We start from the raw sequence: 17,806 nt of genomic DNA, 5'->3' as shown, positions 1-17,806 counted from the left end.
CCTCAAAATGCCAAAATACTGGGCTTAACCGGCCAAAGCTGTTATATCTGTCTATCAAAGCTCATTACTAATTATAATGACCTTATTTCCATATGTTGGAATATTTATGGATAGCCATGCACTTATCTGACAGCAATGATAGTTTGACATTTATGTTTGAAAGCCTGAAACCATCACCGAAATAACACCAATAAGGCAATACAAGAGAAATAAGTACCACTCGAGTATGAGCACACATTCTAGAGACAGCCACACACAGTTGTTAACTTGTGGGATAAAATGAAATCATCTTCTTGGTTAAAGAGAGGTCTGATAATCTGTATGAAGAGGGATTTGATGGAATGAATAAATGCATTAATACTCCAGGCGCTTAGCGTCGCAATCACCCTATTGCAATGCAGAGAGAACTGTGCCCGCGCCTGGGCATCAGCGCCGCTTCCAATGTGTCAAATGTTAATGACCTGCCAGGAAGAGAAATCTATCCACATGTTCATTTGTCATTAAGAAGGAATATTTTAACACCAGACGCTCAAGTGCTACAGTGTCACAACAATTTAACATAGTGGGAAAAAGGAGGAGGTGTATAGAGGGTGGAAGGGAGTTCTGACAGATAAAAAGAGGAAGAATGTATTCTGCAGCCAGCAACTCTTTAAAGGGGGGGGGGGGGGGGGGGGGGGGACAAAAATGCTTTGTATCAGCACAAACGCACACACAACGACACCACTGCGCTGCTGCCAATGTTTTGTTGTGTCAGTAGGTCAGAGAACAGGGAGCATTATGGGAGAAAGTGCCTCTATTGCTTGAGTGGCATTTAGTCTTGTTGTATAACAGAGACTGAGAGACGATGCTACTGTTACTGCTTGCTGTGTGCTTGAAGAGGCAATGATGGCATCTACCCTGCGTTGTTTTGTTCCTACTGAATAGCAACACGTGTAGCTGTCTTACTCATTGACTCCTACACAACCACATGTACTCAGAAAGTGATGTCATTACCAGCAGCTGCACAAACAGGCACAGGGAAATCAATGAGCGTATGGCACATTTATTAGGTCCTGATGTGGCAGCATAGAGAAGCCCAGCCCAGCTGTTATAATAGAAAGCAGTGTGAGTGAGAAAAATCCAGAAAGATCTAACCTATAGAGACATGGAGAAGAGACATAACCTCAGCCAGCTAGTCCTAGAGCTGTGTTCCCACATCAAACTGAAACTCAATGAAACTATTAGAACACATACTATTAGAAGAAAATCTTAAGTCGTTCAGAAGAAATTAACAAATGGGGTAAATTAGGGGACTTGTCCAGCTAATGGCAGACTTTACTCCCTTGTAAAACAATCCTGAAAAAAGCTTATACAGGCTATACCTTGAATAGGTAAATTGATTTGGTTTATAAGTGCAGTTGCCAGTAGAAAGCAAGGGTTTCCGTTTTAATATTTTTGTGAATTTGGGTGAAATTTCTTTTTATTTCAGCAAGTTTGTATACATCTCATTTGCGGTCATTGAATTAATACTTTATTTTATTCAGCGAAGATGCATTAAATGGGCCAAAAGTGACCGTAAAGACCTTTAAATTGTCAGGAAAAATCATTTAATCAAATAAATGCTGTTTTTTAAAAACTTTCTATTAATATAATATATTAAGAATACTGAATGATCATGGTTTCCATGAAAATATTAAGCAGCACAGTTTTCAACATTGATAAGAAGAAGACATATTTCTTGAGCACCAAATCAGCACATTAGGATGATTTCTAAAGGATCAAATGACACCGAAGACTGGAGTAATAACTGCTAAAAATCCCTAACTTTTGAACGGGAGCATATATATATATATATATATATGTATATATATATATATATATATATATATACACACACACACACTTGTTTTTGTTTGTGTTGAGGTTGTGGTAAACAAGACAGGCCTTACTTTCTCCTCATGAACTCACCTAAAACTTTTTATCCCTCCATTTCTTTCATAATATTCCCTACCTTGACTGAACCTCTGGAAAAAAGCTGTCAATAAAGCACCCCCCCCCCCCCCCACATATTACAGAGCTAATATCATTTATCCCCTTTCCCCATAATGTTTTCCCTATACTGACCTTTCACTGACCGATGATTGTTAGCAGTTGTCTTATTGAACAGATAAAGCTATATCTATTGCTGCTGCAGCAGAACAATGTTGGCCGCAGAATCCTTTCAAAACCCATTGGAAAAAAGTATTTAAATCTCAGTGAGAGAGAGAGAAAGAGAGAGAGAGAGAGAGAGAGAGAGAGAGAGAGAGCAATAAGATTCCCTGGCTGCGTGGTAGCTGTGGAATTTTGGTCCTAACGGAGAGTAGCTCCAGCTTTCATAGTGCTGTTTGTTTTGGACGTCTGAGTGAGGTAGAAATATGTTCCTCCAGTCCTTTCCACCCACAGCTCTATCGCAACAGCAAACAACCACGCGCGGCACATTGAAACGCACCACAGATACGGATACGGCTCGACTTAAAGACAATTACTCACGGGGAATAAAGTCGACTATGAGGAGATATGTGCGAGATAAGCTTATTGTTTCCAACGAGGAATTTTCACCTGCATCAAGACAGATATTGATCTTACATTTGATTTGACAGGCAAGTAGCTGAAGTGAAAGTCGTATGTGGTCGTCTTCCTGGGCGTTTTTTCTTTGTGCATTTGGTTTTGACACAAATTATGGTAATGTTTACCGTAACGCAAATGATAAACTCTTTATGAGCAACACGTCAAATTGATAGCAGATAAAACCAAGTGCTGCCTCATTCCTAAAAAAACGACCACCACTGACTTTTGGCTACACTAATTTCTGAAGTGAGCACGATAATAAACGCACAAGAAATCCTCCACTTTGATGTCTCGCCCTATTTTGTGGTTTCGGCAGGGTCTTTAGCGATTTAATTCATCTCAGAGCTCTCCGGGGTTTAGAAAATCTGGGCCAAACAGTGATTGAAGCCATTAGAGCAACCCCTTCAAAAATAGTTCAGGGTGTGCATGATTACATGAGATGAAGTTAAGGAAGGGAAAATAAGGGACAAAGAGCATGAATGACTTAACTGTCCTCTACTCATAACAGTCTGACCCCTTTAACCAAAAGGTGATTTGTTAGGATTGTCTACATTGATGAACTCCTAGCATATTCAATAAAGCATCTAATTGAAAATGTGCAGTGATATTTGTTAGTGCACATAAAATTCAGAGCATTGGCAACCCAGCTTTACCTAATGACCCGGCTCTCAATTACATCATCATCTGTTTGCAGGGCTCATGGGACAAGAGGTTATACTTAAAAAACCCTTCTAACCACTACCTGCAGTAGCCTATACCGACTTCTATAAACACAATCAGATTTACAGTCCTTTTATAAGCCTTTGTAGGAATTCTCAGTTTGCTTCTGGAAACAAATGTTTTAATATTCTGGCTATGGCTGAAGAATACAGGAGAGGGTAGAGAGTCAGACAAGTATGACTGATTTTTAAATGGTTTTTGTAGTGAATGATTCATTATCCCTCTCTCTCTCTCTCTCTCTCTCTCTCTCTCTCTCTCTCTCTCTCTCTCTCTCTCTCTCTCTCTCACACACACATGTTCTTTCTTTCTCTCCCTCACTCCATCTTTCCTGTCATAAAGAGACACTGGCATGCAATCACAGTGCGACATGAGCTTGCCCCTCCACCAAAATGAGCATCTTACACTTTCAATTCCCAAGTTCTCTAAAAATAACTAAACAGTGGAGGAAACAAAAAAAACAAGAGCCACAAAGACATAGTGATGCGTGTATAATTTCTCAAACATGATTCCAACAATAAACTGTTTATCTACCATTGCTTTTGTTGTCTAGATCTAGGATTTCCAGTGGCATTGCATAGGCACATTTGTTGTATGGACACATTTGTAGCAATTTAAGCAAATTCAACGTATAATGTGGCCAAAACACTAGTGGTCTTTCTTGACACATGCAATAAATTTTGTTGGAAATTGCACAACTCTGCAGAAAGCGCAGATTTCCACAGAATTGGAATGCCATTATTCACAACATCCTACATACTCCCAAACCATTTTATGTTCTTTTCAATAATTTAGGCCTATATTAGAGTTTACTTTTTTTGTTATTTTTTGTGATTGATGTGGACCATTTATTGTGAATAATAATAATGGTGCACTTGTTCTTTTTCACACTTCTCTAATTCCTGATAACAGGTTTATAATGTTTAAATCTATCCAGTTAGTGGAAGCCCCAGCCATCCGATGACCCGTAAACGGAGGAGGAGGAGGATGAAGAATGGGTCCGCCTCATCTGCCACCTCTACTGAGGATGATGCTGCAGCGCCCCGAGAGGCGGTAAGCTTCATGCCACCGCCTCGCCCTCGCAAACAGAGGAGGAGGAAGAAGAAGGCTAGGTACCCCAACGGAAGGGTACCGGCAAAAAAGTGGTACGGTACGGTTCGGCATTTTGGTACCATTCACAACTTTTGACAGTGGAAACGGAAATAATTGCGTACCGTACTGCACTGTACTGTGCCGCAACGCTCGGTGGAAACAAGCCAATACTGACCCCAAACTTTTGAACAGTATAGTGTAATTTAGAAGCAATTTTAGCAGATTCCATCGGGAGTGACCTTGGAATTCCTTCATCTCGTGGTCTCATATGCTTCTTATGGACAGGCAGGAAACAAAACACATGCACAAAAACCATAACATTTGCATTCTCATCACACCTCTTTACTTAATTACACTGAGATGCGATGGAAAGGTGTGACACAGAAAGGACTGGCCTTTATCATTAAGTTTAGCCTTCTGAGAGGTTTCAAGCTGAAACTAAAATTAAAAGGCAATTATGTTTAAATTGATCAGAGTGTATGAAGAGCTACTATTAATCACTTATATCAATTATGGAGACTCCACCCTTCTACTGGCTGGGGTCACCAGGGTCAAGAAGATCATGCTCTGTGGATGAAATGGCTGGAGACACCTGTATGTGTATGTAACCCGAGTCACTGGACAAACCACAGCCTACCGTGGTAAAACATTATGTCCGGATCAAGTTACTCAATGAACCCTTCACCACAATCTGTTACTATGGGCTTGCAAATGGACACCTGTGTTCCAGAATGGGCCCATTACTGCCATAGTGGCACTCTCACTGACCTCACCACTTACACGCACATACAGACAAAAAAATGATGGATGAAATAATAAAAGGAAGGAAGGAAATAAAAAAGGTAAAATATATGTGGGTGTATTTGATGAAGGCTAGAGGAACAAAGAAAAAAAACTAGAAAAAGTAGGTGTCTATCCATCTTCACCGAAAGCAAGTACACACTTGTGATCAAACGTAGACATGCACACATGCGCGCGCAAACACACACACACACACACACACACACACACACACACACACACACACACACACACACACACACACACACACACACACACACACACACACACACACACACACACACACGCTCTGTTAATGGATGACACAAGGGAGGAGGGAGGAGGAGGGAGCGACCTAGAATACCACTTGCAGACAAGACAACAACGAAACAATGCAGAAGACAGCCCATAATACTCACTAAATTAATGCCGTTACCAGATAGATCATTACCACAATCGCACAGTCATAGATCATTTTAATTCCACATATATAACTTTGTTTCTTTCATCGAAAACACACATAGATAAAAATGTATTTGTGTATGAATAAATAAAATCCTTCCCCTACCATCTCCAGTAATTAATAATTTACAATCTATTCCATTTGTATCCCTTAGAAAGACGTAGGAAAAAGATCGGACTTGTGTAAAACTGCCAAGGTTACTACGACAACTGCTTCTGGGAATGAGTGAAGTGCCATTATGAAGTGCCAGGAATTCTGGGTATTTTTACTTTGGACCGCAGATGAAAGCGCAGCAGTTCGCGTGCATTCTAGTGGGCTTGAGCACTGTTTTTCAGGACCATTCATCACGGTGTATCACAGTGACACGTTCAAACTAGAAACATTTACTTGTTCTTTTGTTGCAACATGGTTTCTTTGAAGTCTTGTGTGAGTCACAGTACTGATTAATCTGTGTTCAGCTACACTCTTGTAAAAACTTTAAATAACCATCAGATTTTTAAAGTTTAAAATTTCTCTAAAAGTCAGCATGAAATCAAATTGACTGTTAATCTTTTTTCCTTTCTTTTTTTACATTTCTGGTCTTTCCTTTTCAGATGTCAACACCAAGCTCGTATTTTTCTACCCCTCTTCTTCAATCACATATCCGTGTCGCAGCCATAATTTGCCGCAGACGTAAGGTAAATAAGGGGTCACACTGCACACGTCTGTGGCGCATTAAGCCCAATTTATACTTCTGCGTCGAACTTACGCCGTAGCTACGTCATAGGCTGTGTGTAGCGCGCGTACCCTTTGGCGTACCCTGATGTGCACCTCTCCAAAAATGTAACAACGCGTCAATTCTACGCGGACGCAAGCGCTGTGATTGGTCTGCTAGAACCCCTCCCTCGGAGTTCACATGCTCCCTCTGCATGTGTAATTGCGCGTCAACGCGGACATGTTGACACGGCCGTTAGCCTCTGACAGTGTCTGAAAATTTGGGTTGCACTCCTACAGCTCCCCTCATACAGCTCATGTGCAATGAAGAACCTATAGGGCTGATAAATATTTTGCTCAGTTTTCTATTAGTGTACGCATGCACACCGGCTGTTCAAAGTCCTAGTGCCCCATCGAGTTTTCCACTAAATATTTGTCCCAAATTATTAATGTACATAATGAATTCACCCTAGCCTGGAAGATTTCATGTTGTGAATTTACTATCTTTTTGGTGCTTGAATAATGTCTATGCTTTTGCCTGTTTGGTGATTAGATTCACTGTTTGGACTGCCATCTTGAACCTGAGAACGCAAGTAGGCTACAGAAAGACTCGCCTGGTGTGTGATACGATGAGTTGTCTTGCATCGCAGTGTTTCTCGACCGGCTTTGTCAATGCTGAATTATGGCTAAATGTCTTGGCTACAATTTATCATACAGGCATGAAGCACTGTAAACATTGCCTAACCCTTTTGAGATCACATTGAACAATTTTGACATTGCATTATCTCAAAGAATAAAAAAAACTAAAAAAAACTATAGTGTATAGCGGGCTTTGAAGGGACATTTTTGTGTTACCAATCCCTATAAAGAATAGACAGTCGGATTACATTAGAAAATCTGGCCAGCACGAAATGGAAACAGTTGAAACATGGCTAATCAACTAAGTGCTGAGCAGTGAACATACTCAAACACATTACAGACATTTGGATCTGTTCTTTATGTCACTCATTCAATCAGTCTCATTGCCCTTCAACAGTACACACACTTGATGATATGCGATGATATTCTGAGAATGCTTTCTGGAATGTTCAATATTCTCGCTTGTCTATCTGATCAAAGAACGGTTGCAGTTTATTTCATCACTGTTAGCGACTTATAGGGCTTATAGTGGAAGGTAAAACAAACTGTATCTCATCTACCCCGAGCACATGCCTACATTCTCCAAAAGGAGCCACAGGTTCATTACAGTCTGAGTGTGTAATGATGATGCAAGCGGGAGGCCACTGCTGGTGCCGAACAAAGACTTGTATTCCATGTGGTGAGACTATAGACAGACAGTGTTGCAACATAGTCTAATTATAAGAGGAGAGAAGACTTGAATGATCTTCTATGATAACAATTAAATTAGCCATGCAAATCCGATGTGCTAAGGTCTATGAAACTAAGAGATGCGCACAAAGAAAGGGAGAGAAACAAAACGGAATGCTAAACATCCACACCAACACAGCTTAACCACGGCAATTGTCTTGTTCCCCTAGAGCAATACAAATAATCAGAACAAACATCCAAGCAGTTTTGTAGGCATGATGTCATTTAGTGGGTATGTGGAGATTTCCATTTCTTATTGTTTTGTTTTGCTTTTCCCCCCAATCTTTTTCACATAACTTTCCCCCTTTTCACTCTGGAGAATGCATTGCATGATCTACAAACAAAACACTACTGAACTTAAAAGTGCAGTAAGTGATTTCTGAAAACAGCGGTTGAAAGTGGATCGGACCGAACACCACAACACACTTGTAGCCAATCAGCATTAGGGGGGCGTGTCCAGGAGAGAGTGAGTGAGCAAGAGGGAGATTTGAAGACTGTAGAAAGAGAGATGGCTGAGAGACATTACAAAAGAGAAAGGGTTATGGAAAAAGGTTTATGATCAGGTATGATCAAGTAAAATTATTACTGTTTCTGTAATGTTGGTGTGCTGCTGGCGACTAACAACGACCTCTTGCTTGTATACTCTTGCTTACTGTATGTTCATTTGTTCTTCTTCCTTGCTGTTCATTCGTCATCTTCACTTTATTTTTCGTGAAGCATTATTTTAGCTCAATAACATGCGGTTAGAAAAAAGATCAAAACACTTATACCAACTTAAGATGCAACACCAACAAACCAGCTTAGGTTGATTTCAGATGTGTGTTTTTAGGGTATATGCTAGTTCACTTCAATCTTACAAAGGAAAAGAAGTTACTGATTTGCTCTAAAGATGGCAGAAGTTAAAATAACCCCTTTTCCTGGTGCCAAGTAAAACCAGCATTAAGAACTGAATTTGGGAACATTTCAATTTTAATATTTAAAACACTTTAGCCTAATCCACCCTCAATGAATAAGCAATAACTTGAGAAGGAGAACAACTCCACTTAGAGGTCTAGAATCAGTCATAAATTTCCCACATATATACACAGAAACAGAAACTTGGCGGCGGTTGTTCCCAAATCGGTGTGTGGAGAGTAAGCAACTTTTTAAAGCAATTTAGCTGCTGATGCAGCTAAAATGAAGCTCCAAATGAATGATGTTCCTTTGGGCTCTCGAGCCATAACAGATGCCGGGTTCACAGGGGGCTTTACAGTAGTTGATTGTCAGAGATAAAGTAAGCAGTCTCTATCTTTATAGCCCTCACGTCCTCTGACATTTTCTCCAGAGGCAGCATATGTTTCTTTGTTGCTAAGCTCTGCTTCTCTGATTCATTCAATAATTTGGGTTTACACATTATAGACTTCATCTTCTCATTCACAGCTGTGCCACTTATTTCGCATTCATATCTTACAAGAATCAGGTGCTTGCAAGCTTTCTTCCATGTGTCAGAGAGACGCAAGGGTTTGCAGAGAGAGTCACTTAAAGCTGGCAAAACTCTGAGGTGAGTGTTCTTCAGCTTTTTGTTTTTGTGCAAAGTGTTGGAGAGAGGAAAACAAATTACTAAACCAAATATTTAGTAAGTGCTCCTGTTTGTTTTCCATCCCTAGGCAACACTGTTATTTCCTAGTGAGGTCTTGCCTGATCAGTGACGCAGTTTTTCTCTCCTCTCCTCACCTTAACTTGCTCTCTCTCTGTCCTTCTCACTAACTGACGTTAAATCAGGAAGCCAGAGAGATAGCAGAAACACATGAGGGTTTCCCTTCACGGCCCAACGGCCCATGAGTTTTTCCTCTCGTTATCGTTTTCTCAGTTCCTTTTCTTTACAAGGAGTCAATACCAACAAACTGTTCTGGAACTGACTGCGTTTCTCCGAATATGTCTAAAAAAAAGCATAGAATGTACATACAAGGGTAAACAGGACTAAAGATGCTGAATTAAGAAACTCTATGAATAAATCCAAGATGTTTGTCTTTTATTCATGATTTGTGGACACGTTTATTGATTAGATATGTATCTACTTATGAAAAGGTGTATGTTTATAGACCACAAATTAGGTGTGCTTCTATAGTGGCTAAATGCACCCTGGAAGAAGATGCTCCCAGACTTTAATCAGATGCTTTGAAGATGAGAAAATAACTCTTACGGCAATTTGGTGGATAATTTGTATGAATTCAATTTTAATTGTACACTATCATATACATACCAATGACAGTTAGGTTTATGGGTCGGTCTTCATGCTTACTTTTTTTTCTAAAAGGGTGCACGTTTTCGTACAATTCACATCCGATGAATTTGTATGACATACAAATTCATCACAACCTCATAAAATAGTTGTTTTCTCTTGAGATTGAGTTGGGCACACACAGTTAAAATATTTTTATGTTTAATTATTGATTTAAATTCCAAGGACTATCCATCCTGAGCATAAATACTTATGACAATGGGGAAGAAATGTCCATCAACCGCTACAAAACACCTGGCCTAGGACAGTCCAACCTTTCTCTCTTCTTCTTTGTCTAGATCAGAATCACTTCAACACCTTGCTATCTCTATCTCTCCCTCCCATCCTTATCTGTCTCCTCGATCCACCGTATGGCTCCCTCTGCAAATCAGCAAAATTTCATCCTTGTCTCCTCACGAAGGAAAAAAGACTCGAGGCACTCAAGGTGATGCACTGAGAACGATTCTTAGTTAGCGCGGGAAAATGACATAGCGATTGTTTGTGGTATGAGGGTGTGCTGAGTCTCGCTCTCTGAAGACTGCCTTTGAACTCACAAACACCATCTCTCTACAAAGAAAAAAAAACCCTCAGAGTTAAATTCCTTCGCACAAGCCCTGACTCAGTGAGCTCATCCTAGAAACGTCGGTAAGATAAAAGTTGGATGTGTTGTTTTAAACTTTCGCCTAACTTTGAGGTGAGATCCAAGTGTATTCACGAGCCCTGCTTGCATTACAGTGAACCGCTCTGTGCGTGCACGAGATCTGAAGACTAGCGCGCGTATTCCACTCCGGTTCTTTTATTCATCCGTCAACAGCAGCTTCAAAGCGCACTGACTCATTTGGCCACAGATCAGTTCAAATCGAGTGGAGCAGAAAGATCCGGTGCGGGAAATCTACGACTGTGATATTTGTTTCCAGAGAAACAAATTAGCTAAACTCAGAAGAGCTCCGAATTTTAGCATATTTATATAGCCTATCTATTACGTTTAATATGATATAGATAAATATATTTAGCCTAACATATATGTATTTTAAAGTAGGCTATTAGCTATATATTTTTAAATATATATATATATATATTTAATAATATTATATAGGCAAATAATTAATGAGCAGGTGACTATCTCACTTCAAAAGATCGAGACCCATAACCTGGGATAAAGAGGACAACGAGGGTACGTGGGCGGGACCTGCTAGAAATAGGCTATAAATGACTCTCATGTCAAGAAACATTCTCCGAAAATGATTTATATAAGCCAATTGTAACCTACAACTGCATTTGATTATTTTATTAACAACCATGCAATCTTATTCTTTATGAAAATTGAGGCACATTTGCATGTTAAATAGAGAAATAGATCCTATACGGAGGAAACTCCCTGTTGAACTAAAGGGAAACTTGTGATACTGAGAATCTGGGACTGTCCAGCGGGGGTAAACATGCTGTATCTGTGGAAATACATTAATAGCTTTCGGAAATGTGTTTGGGCAAATCCTTGACAAAGCGAAGGCGAAGGGGAGCAGCGTGTAAATCAGACTCGTCATTGAACGTTCTCCTTTATAGTTTATTGATCGACGAGAAACGGAAGTAGGATCTCAAGCGTGTTCTAAAACAGACAGACACTTCGCGGTTATATGAAAAACGGTGATATATGCTGCTCTCTAGTCTTTTTTATTTCTTATTTCTCCGCCACCTTTATAATCCCATTACGTATTCTGCTATGGCTCGGCTTAATCCTGGACACATAGCAGTCCTGTCCCGCATTTCATCCACCGTCTGTCTCTCTTATCTCTCATCTCTCAGCAATCCACATTAACTGTTAAACAATAGGCTTAAACGCAGCCGCAATTCCAACAGTGAAAATTCGCATATCACTCATTTTGAGATGATTTACAAAGCGTCTGCAGCCCCGGAGCCGCGCTCTCGTCCAAGTCCCCAGTTCTCAGTCTTTTGTTAGCGACCGCAGCCCCGCTGAGTGTCTGATAAATGCCATTTCATTCCAACAAGCAGACCACATGCTGCTTAAACAGTGTGGGGCTTTTACCTCTCTGACTCTACATTGCCTTCAGCCGTATGTATGAAAACAAAGGTTTTATCAAAGGTTTTATCAATCGTCATGTTGCCTTGCATGCATCGATAAAGCAAGCAATTGTGCTACCCGTTTAAATGACTGCGCTGATAGGATCCTCTAGTCTTTCTTAACCTGCTATTTTTCTGAAACAGTTTTTCATGGCGGTTATGGAAAGCATGTCAACTAACTTGTATCTATTATGTTACGGGTGCATATTTTTAAAAGTAATCAAATTGATCTATTGATTAGCTAAATATCCCTCTTATTCCTATAGTGACTAGAATCTATTCAATTAGTCACCAGTAGCTACTTCCTCTGCCTGCTAGTCACTAGCCTATCCCAGTCGTGACAAATAACCATTCCATTGCTAACAGTAACAAACTACACCGTCTAAAAAAATAGTAGTTTTATTAGCAGTATAGTTATTATTAGTATATTACATGTGTTTACTAGCCTACTTATTTAAAAGATAGTCTCCTATCTAGCTCAGTTGCTACCAGTAACCATCTCTTTTGTTACAATAGCTTTCATGTTACTTGTCATGACTAGTCAGAATGGCTACATTATAATTCAACACAAAATACTAACAAAATCAATATAGCTAAATGGAACTTCCTCGGAGTGTGTGCGTAAATGCTTGAGACAGCGGCACTTAATCTTTGATGCAGTTTTCAAGCTTGTCATCTAATCTCTGTCTGCCTTATCTCTAACACACAAAAAAACCATGCGATTTCTCCACTCAAGTTTCCAAACTTCACTGTGCATAACAGTAGGAGTGTTACAGTTTAAAAAGCTCTACTGCGTAAAAAGCCAGTGTGGATGTGTACGAGGTGCCCGTACTGACAAAGTGACATACATAAGCGGGGTTTAGTAGTAAACACCAAATGATCGTAACATTAGCCTATTGCGAACCACCATTCAAAGCAATCCAATAATATGAAACTCATAAACTCACTAATGGGTCCATGCGAGGTGAGTCTAGCCGCTGGGAGACCAGAAGCATCTTGGAGTGCGGGTAAACCACGTAGCCACTGTTAAATCCACTTTGTTTCAGTATGTGTAAACTGTCTTACGAAGAAAATACTGATTTGGGAATCTACTAAAATATGGTTAATATAAGTCTGGAAACTATGCTATCGCCCAGTTGTGTGCGCGATAACCAACAAGGAATGAGGATTGTGTCCAAACGAAAGTTAATCTGACATTCCGTTCAAGCGCCAGTCATGTTGATTCTCTTGAACAGGGACTAATAACACAAACGTCTGTATCAGCTCTCGCTCTACACGGCCACTTACGATCAGCGAGCTCTGTATCTTCCTGACTGGTGGGCGGAGTCAGTCCGTCTATAGGACGCTCCTCTGCGCGATGTCACAGAGGAGGAGGAGACGCAGATGTTCCACTTGCCGTCTGCACTTAAAGGGACATTACGTCCCTCCACAGCGATTCTGATTGGCGACTCTGTGCACTAGTTCACACGCGTATGGGCTTTTCACAATAGTGCTTGGGGATTTTGATTCATCCCTGTGACTCGAATCTTTTAAATCTGCCCACGAAAAAAAGAAGAAAAAAAATCGACCTGTTAGTCTTTTTGTGTTTTGCTTGAGTCACTGAATTATTCATTCAATCGTATCATACAATAAATAGCCTAGATTAGGGGTTCTCAATCCTGTTTCTGGAGATCTACCTTACTGCAAAGTTCAGCTCCAATCCTGGTCGGTATAGGGTAAAAGTAATGTAAAAGTAATCAGAAAGTAGTCCAACTATATTACCTCAATTTTGTAATGTAATTGATAAGGTTACTAACTACAAATTATTGTCATGTTTTGTCATGACCCAGCACGGTCCAGGGATCAATGTTGTGGAAAGTTACTTTTAAAAGTAATGAATTACAATATTGTGTTACTCCCTACAAAAGTAACTAATTTGCTACTAATGTAACAACTAATGTGTTACATTATTGTGTTACATTACTTTTGCATTACTTTTCTCACCTGGGCTGGGATTGCTTGTTTGTTCTTTAATAACAACAACAATGACTATTTTTTTTTTTTTTTTTGCCAAATGTAAAGGTCCTTTCACACCTAAAGTGAAATGAGTAAGCCTCAGGCTAAAGGAAATGCACATTTACACCTATACAGTAGAGGGCGCCGCTCAAACAAACATCTGTGCTGGCATTCTGGTTTAAAGAAGAATGGGACTTTTTTTTTTTATAAATGAAAAACAAATGTGACGTTTATCTAAAGTCATTTTTGCTTTATAGTACGGTAGAATTGGATCGTTGAATGTCAGCAGCAAAGACATTTGTTAAAGAGAAAATGCTGCCATCATTTACTTACCTTCATGTTGCTCCAAACCTGTTTGGGTTTCTTTTTTCTGTTGAACACAAAATAAGATATTTTAAAGAATGTTGGTAACCAGACAGTTGACAGTAGCCATTGAGTTCCATATCCCCCCCCCCCCCCCCCATACTATGGAAGTCAATGACTACCGTCAACTGTTTGATTACCAACATACTTTAAAATATCTTCTTTTGTGTTCAAAAGAAGAAAGAAACTCATACAGGATTGGAACAACTTTGGGTAAGTGTTGACAGAATTTTTTTTTTGGGGTGAACTATCCCTTTAATAAAGTGAGAATATTACAGTATTTGTGTAATTTAACATATTTTTTTTCAAAATTCTCTTTATTGAGCTTTTTTGCATATAAAATACAGAAAGACAAAAACACAATAACAAACAACAGACATCAGAGGGCATCTTTGCCATTGCCATGCTAAACAAATCAATTATACATTCTCACCAAAGTAATCTATAAAAGTTTGCCACGTTGAATAAAATATTTCGACTTCCCCCTCAACAAATATTTAATTTTCTCCAATTTCAAATGATCCATTATGTCTTTTATTAAGGCTGAGTGAGCAGGGGGCATATTCTGTTTCCAACACAAGAGAATCAATCTCCGCGCCATCAAAGTCACAAAACAAACCATGCTGTTTTGGGTGTCCAAAAGTTGTACATTGACTGGCTTCACACCAAAAAGAGCCCAGACTGGTTCTGGTTTAAGCTGTTTTTTTAAGATCTTGGAAAGGGTTTGAAATATAGTGTTCCAATAGGTCGCAATGCGAGGACGATTCCAAAACATATGTGCAAGAGAGGACGGCCCTTGTAAACATTTATCACAAGAAGGAAATGGAAGGAAACATCTTTGACAATTTCAATTTGGATAAATGCAATTTGTGTAGCAAAAGACCATGTCTAATACATACAAAGGTAGAATGAACACTTCTTTGGGCTTTTGACCATTGATTGTCTGTAATAGTCACCCCTAGGTCATCCTGCCAAGCATTTTTCAAATGGCCCAATGTAGGTGTTGTTTCTTCCTGTGTTAGCACATTGTGGATTTTAGCAATTAGCCCTCTTTTAAATGGATCACACAAAAACACTGTTTCCAATGCGGAATTTGGGGGCTGATTAGGGAAAGACGGAAATAAGCCCTTAACAAAACTGCGGATCTGTAGGTATTTGAAGAAATCTTTACTTTCCAATTTGTATTTGCTCTGTAATTGAACATATTTAATTTTTGCAGGTTTGCGTAATATTGTTAGTCTGTGGTGACCCACAAATAAGAGACATTCACTAAGGAACTATACCTTTAAGGGAAGCTAAAAAGAGCAGTTCCGGTTAACGTGTTGTTGTTTTGTGTCGATCTCACTGCTGTACAGTTCTGATATGTTCAAGTGGAGAGTAAAGCTGACTTGACGCATCTCCGTCTCTTGTCTCCTCATTTATCGCACTCCACATTGGTGACCCGACTTGAGTTGGATAAGATTGGATTATGTCATACAACGACGCTGGCGAAAATGCTGCTGCTGCGGCACAGGATGCTGTTAGCGGCGCGGCCAATATCGGCGCTATGTACGCGGCCACCATTAAGTTACCGGACTTTTGGCAGCACAATCCGCGGCCGTGGTTTCAACACATCGAGGCACAGTTCCAGCTGAGGGGAATAACACAGGACGTTACGAAATATTTCCACGTAGTAGCGGCCTTAGATGCCTCGACAACGGCCAGGGGTATGGCGCTGTTAGAGGCTCCTCCGGCGGACGGCAAATACGACGCGCTCAAAACATTCCTGTTGAACCTCTTTGAACTGTCGGAGCTGGAGAAGGCAGATCGCCGCTGTCCCTGAACGGCCTTGGCGACAGTAAGCCGTCGGGGTTAATGGAGAGGATGCTAGCGGTGCTGGGCGCGGCGGATCCTGCGTTCCTTTTCGCCCATATATTCCTGCGGCAGCTTCCAGCGCCTTCCTTCCTCCAGAGACTACCGAGCGCTGGCCGTGGAGGCAGACAGGATTTTCCTGGCCAATCGGCAACAGTTTGTCAACGCACTGCTTCCCCCCCTGAGCACGGCTGCCACGTTTCCACCCGCGGCGGACGACCCGGACACCGCAGCTGCTGTGACCGCCCGTCGACAGCGTGAGGACGGCTGGTTTTATTACCATTCAAGGTTTGGGGCCAAGGCCAAACAGTGTCGCCAGCCTTGCAGTTTTGGAGCCCAGGGAAAAGCCAGGGCCGGAGCTCATTAGCAGCTATGGGTTCTGGCCATGACTGCAAGCTGTTATTCATCACTGACACTTTGTCCGGCCGGCGGCTGTTTGTCGATTCGGGGGCTCACAGCAGCATCCTGCTGGCGAAGCTGGTGGACACCATGGCTGGCGGGCATGGCCCCCCGATTGATGCCGCCAACGGCACACCCATTCGTACCTATGGTACACGGTATGTGGAAGTGTGTTTCGCCGCGCGTCATTTCGGCTTCTCTTTTGCTTCATACCCCTGTACGCTGGGGGGGTTGGGGGCGCTTTGTCTGTCGAACACTCTTGCCACCGGGGACCTATATCAGCGCCTTATGGACTTCTGTTTGTGTACTTGGACGACATTCTAGTGGCCAGTGCGTCCGCAGACGACCACCTGACGCATCTCCGGCAGCGGCTCGGCAGGCTCAGTGAGCATGGTCTCATCATCAACCCGGCCAAGTGCGAGTTTGGCCGGTCATCCATCACATTCCTCGGCCACCACGTCACACCACAGGGGGCCGTCCCCCTCCCAGCCAAGGTCGACGCCGTCGCCAGTTTCCCACGAGTGTGCATGGTGAACTTCTACAACCGTTTCCTCCCCCATGCGGCCCAGCTCATGCGACCATTGTATGACGCCTTGCGGGGTGGGCGGCCGGCGGACGTGTTGGATTGGTCCCCAGAGATGACGGGTGCCTTTGATGCCGCCAAAACTGCGCTGGCCAACGCTGCTCTGCTAGCGCACCCGTCTCCGACCGCGCCAGTGGCTCTGACTACGGACGCCTCGGACTACGCCGTGGGGGCTGTGTGTGAACAGTGGGTGAGCGGAGCCTGGTAGCCGCTGGCCTTTTTCAGCAGAAAGCTCCGGGACAACGAGAGGAAGTATAGCGCCTTCGACAGGGAGCTCCTGGGTCTTTTCCTCGCCACTCGTCATTTCCGTTTCCTATTGGAGGGCCGGCGGTTAACGGCTTTCGTTGACCACAAGCCGCTGTCGTTTGCCATGGCCAAGTCTTCGGAGCCATGGTCTGGTCGCCAGCAGCGTCAGCTCTCTTCCATATCTGAGTATACCTCTGACATTCAGCACGTGGCCGGCAAGGACAAATTCGTCGCCGACTGCCTCTCCTGGGTGGTCACTGTTTCCGTCCACCTGGGTCTTGACTATGCAGCTATGGCTGAGGATCAGAGGATACACGGACTCTGAGGTGCA

At 41.8% G+C, this 17,806-nt stretch overlaps 1 protein-coding gene across 1 annotated transcript in view; it reads right to left on the bottom strand.

Annotated features, from left to right (window-relative positions):
* LOC143737209 (uncharacterized) overlaps positions 1-13,353 on the bottom strand; it is an 80,884-nt gene extending 67,531 nt beyond the window's left edge. The window contains exon 1 of the mRNA XM_077228283.1: positions 12,986-13,353. Coding sequence (XP_077084398.1) covers positions 12,986-13,033 — 48 coding nt within the window. The 5' untranslated portion in view covers positions 13,034-13,353. The remainder of the gene's footprint in view (positions 1-12,985) is intronic.
* Positions 13,354-17,806: the final 4,453 nt, after the last annotated feature.

The sequence above is a fragment of the Siphateles boraxobius genome, unplaced genomic scaffold (assembly GCF_051911475.1).
Source record: "Siphateles boraxobius isolate OS27281-9 unplaced genomic scaffold, OSU_SipBor_1 130, whole genome shotgun sequence".
NCBI lineage: Eukaryota > Metazoa > Chordata > Actinopteri > Cypriniformes > Leuciscidae > Siphateles > Siphateles boraxobius.
This window is presented reverse-complemented; position numbering and strand designations above follow the sequence as displayed.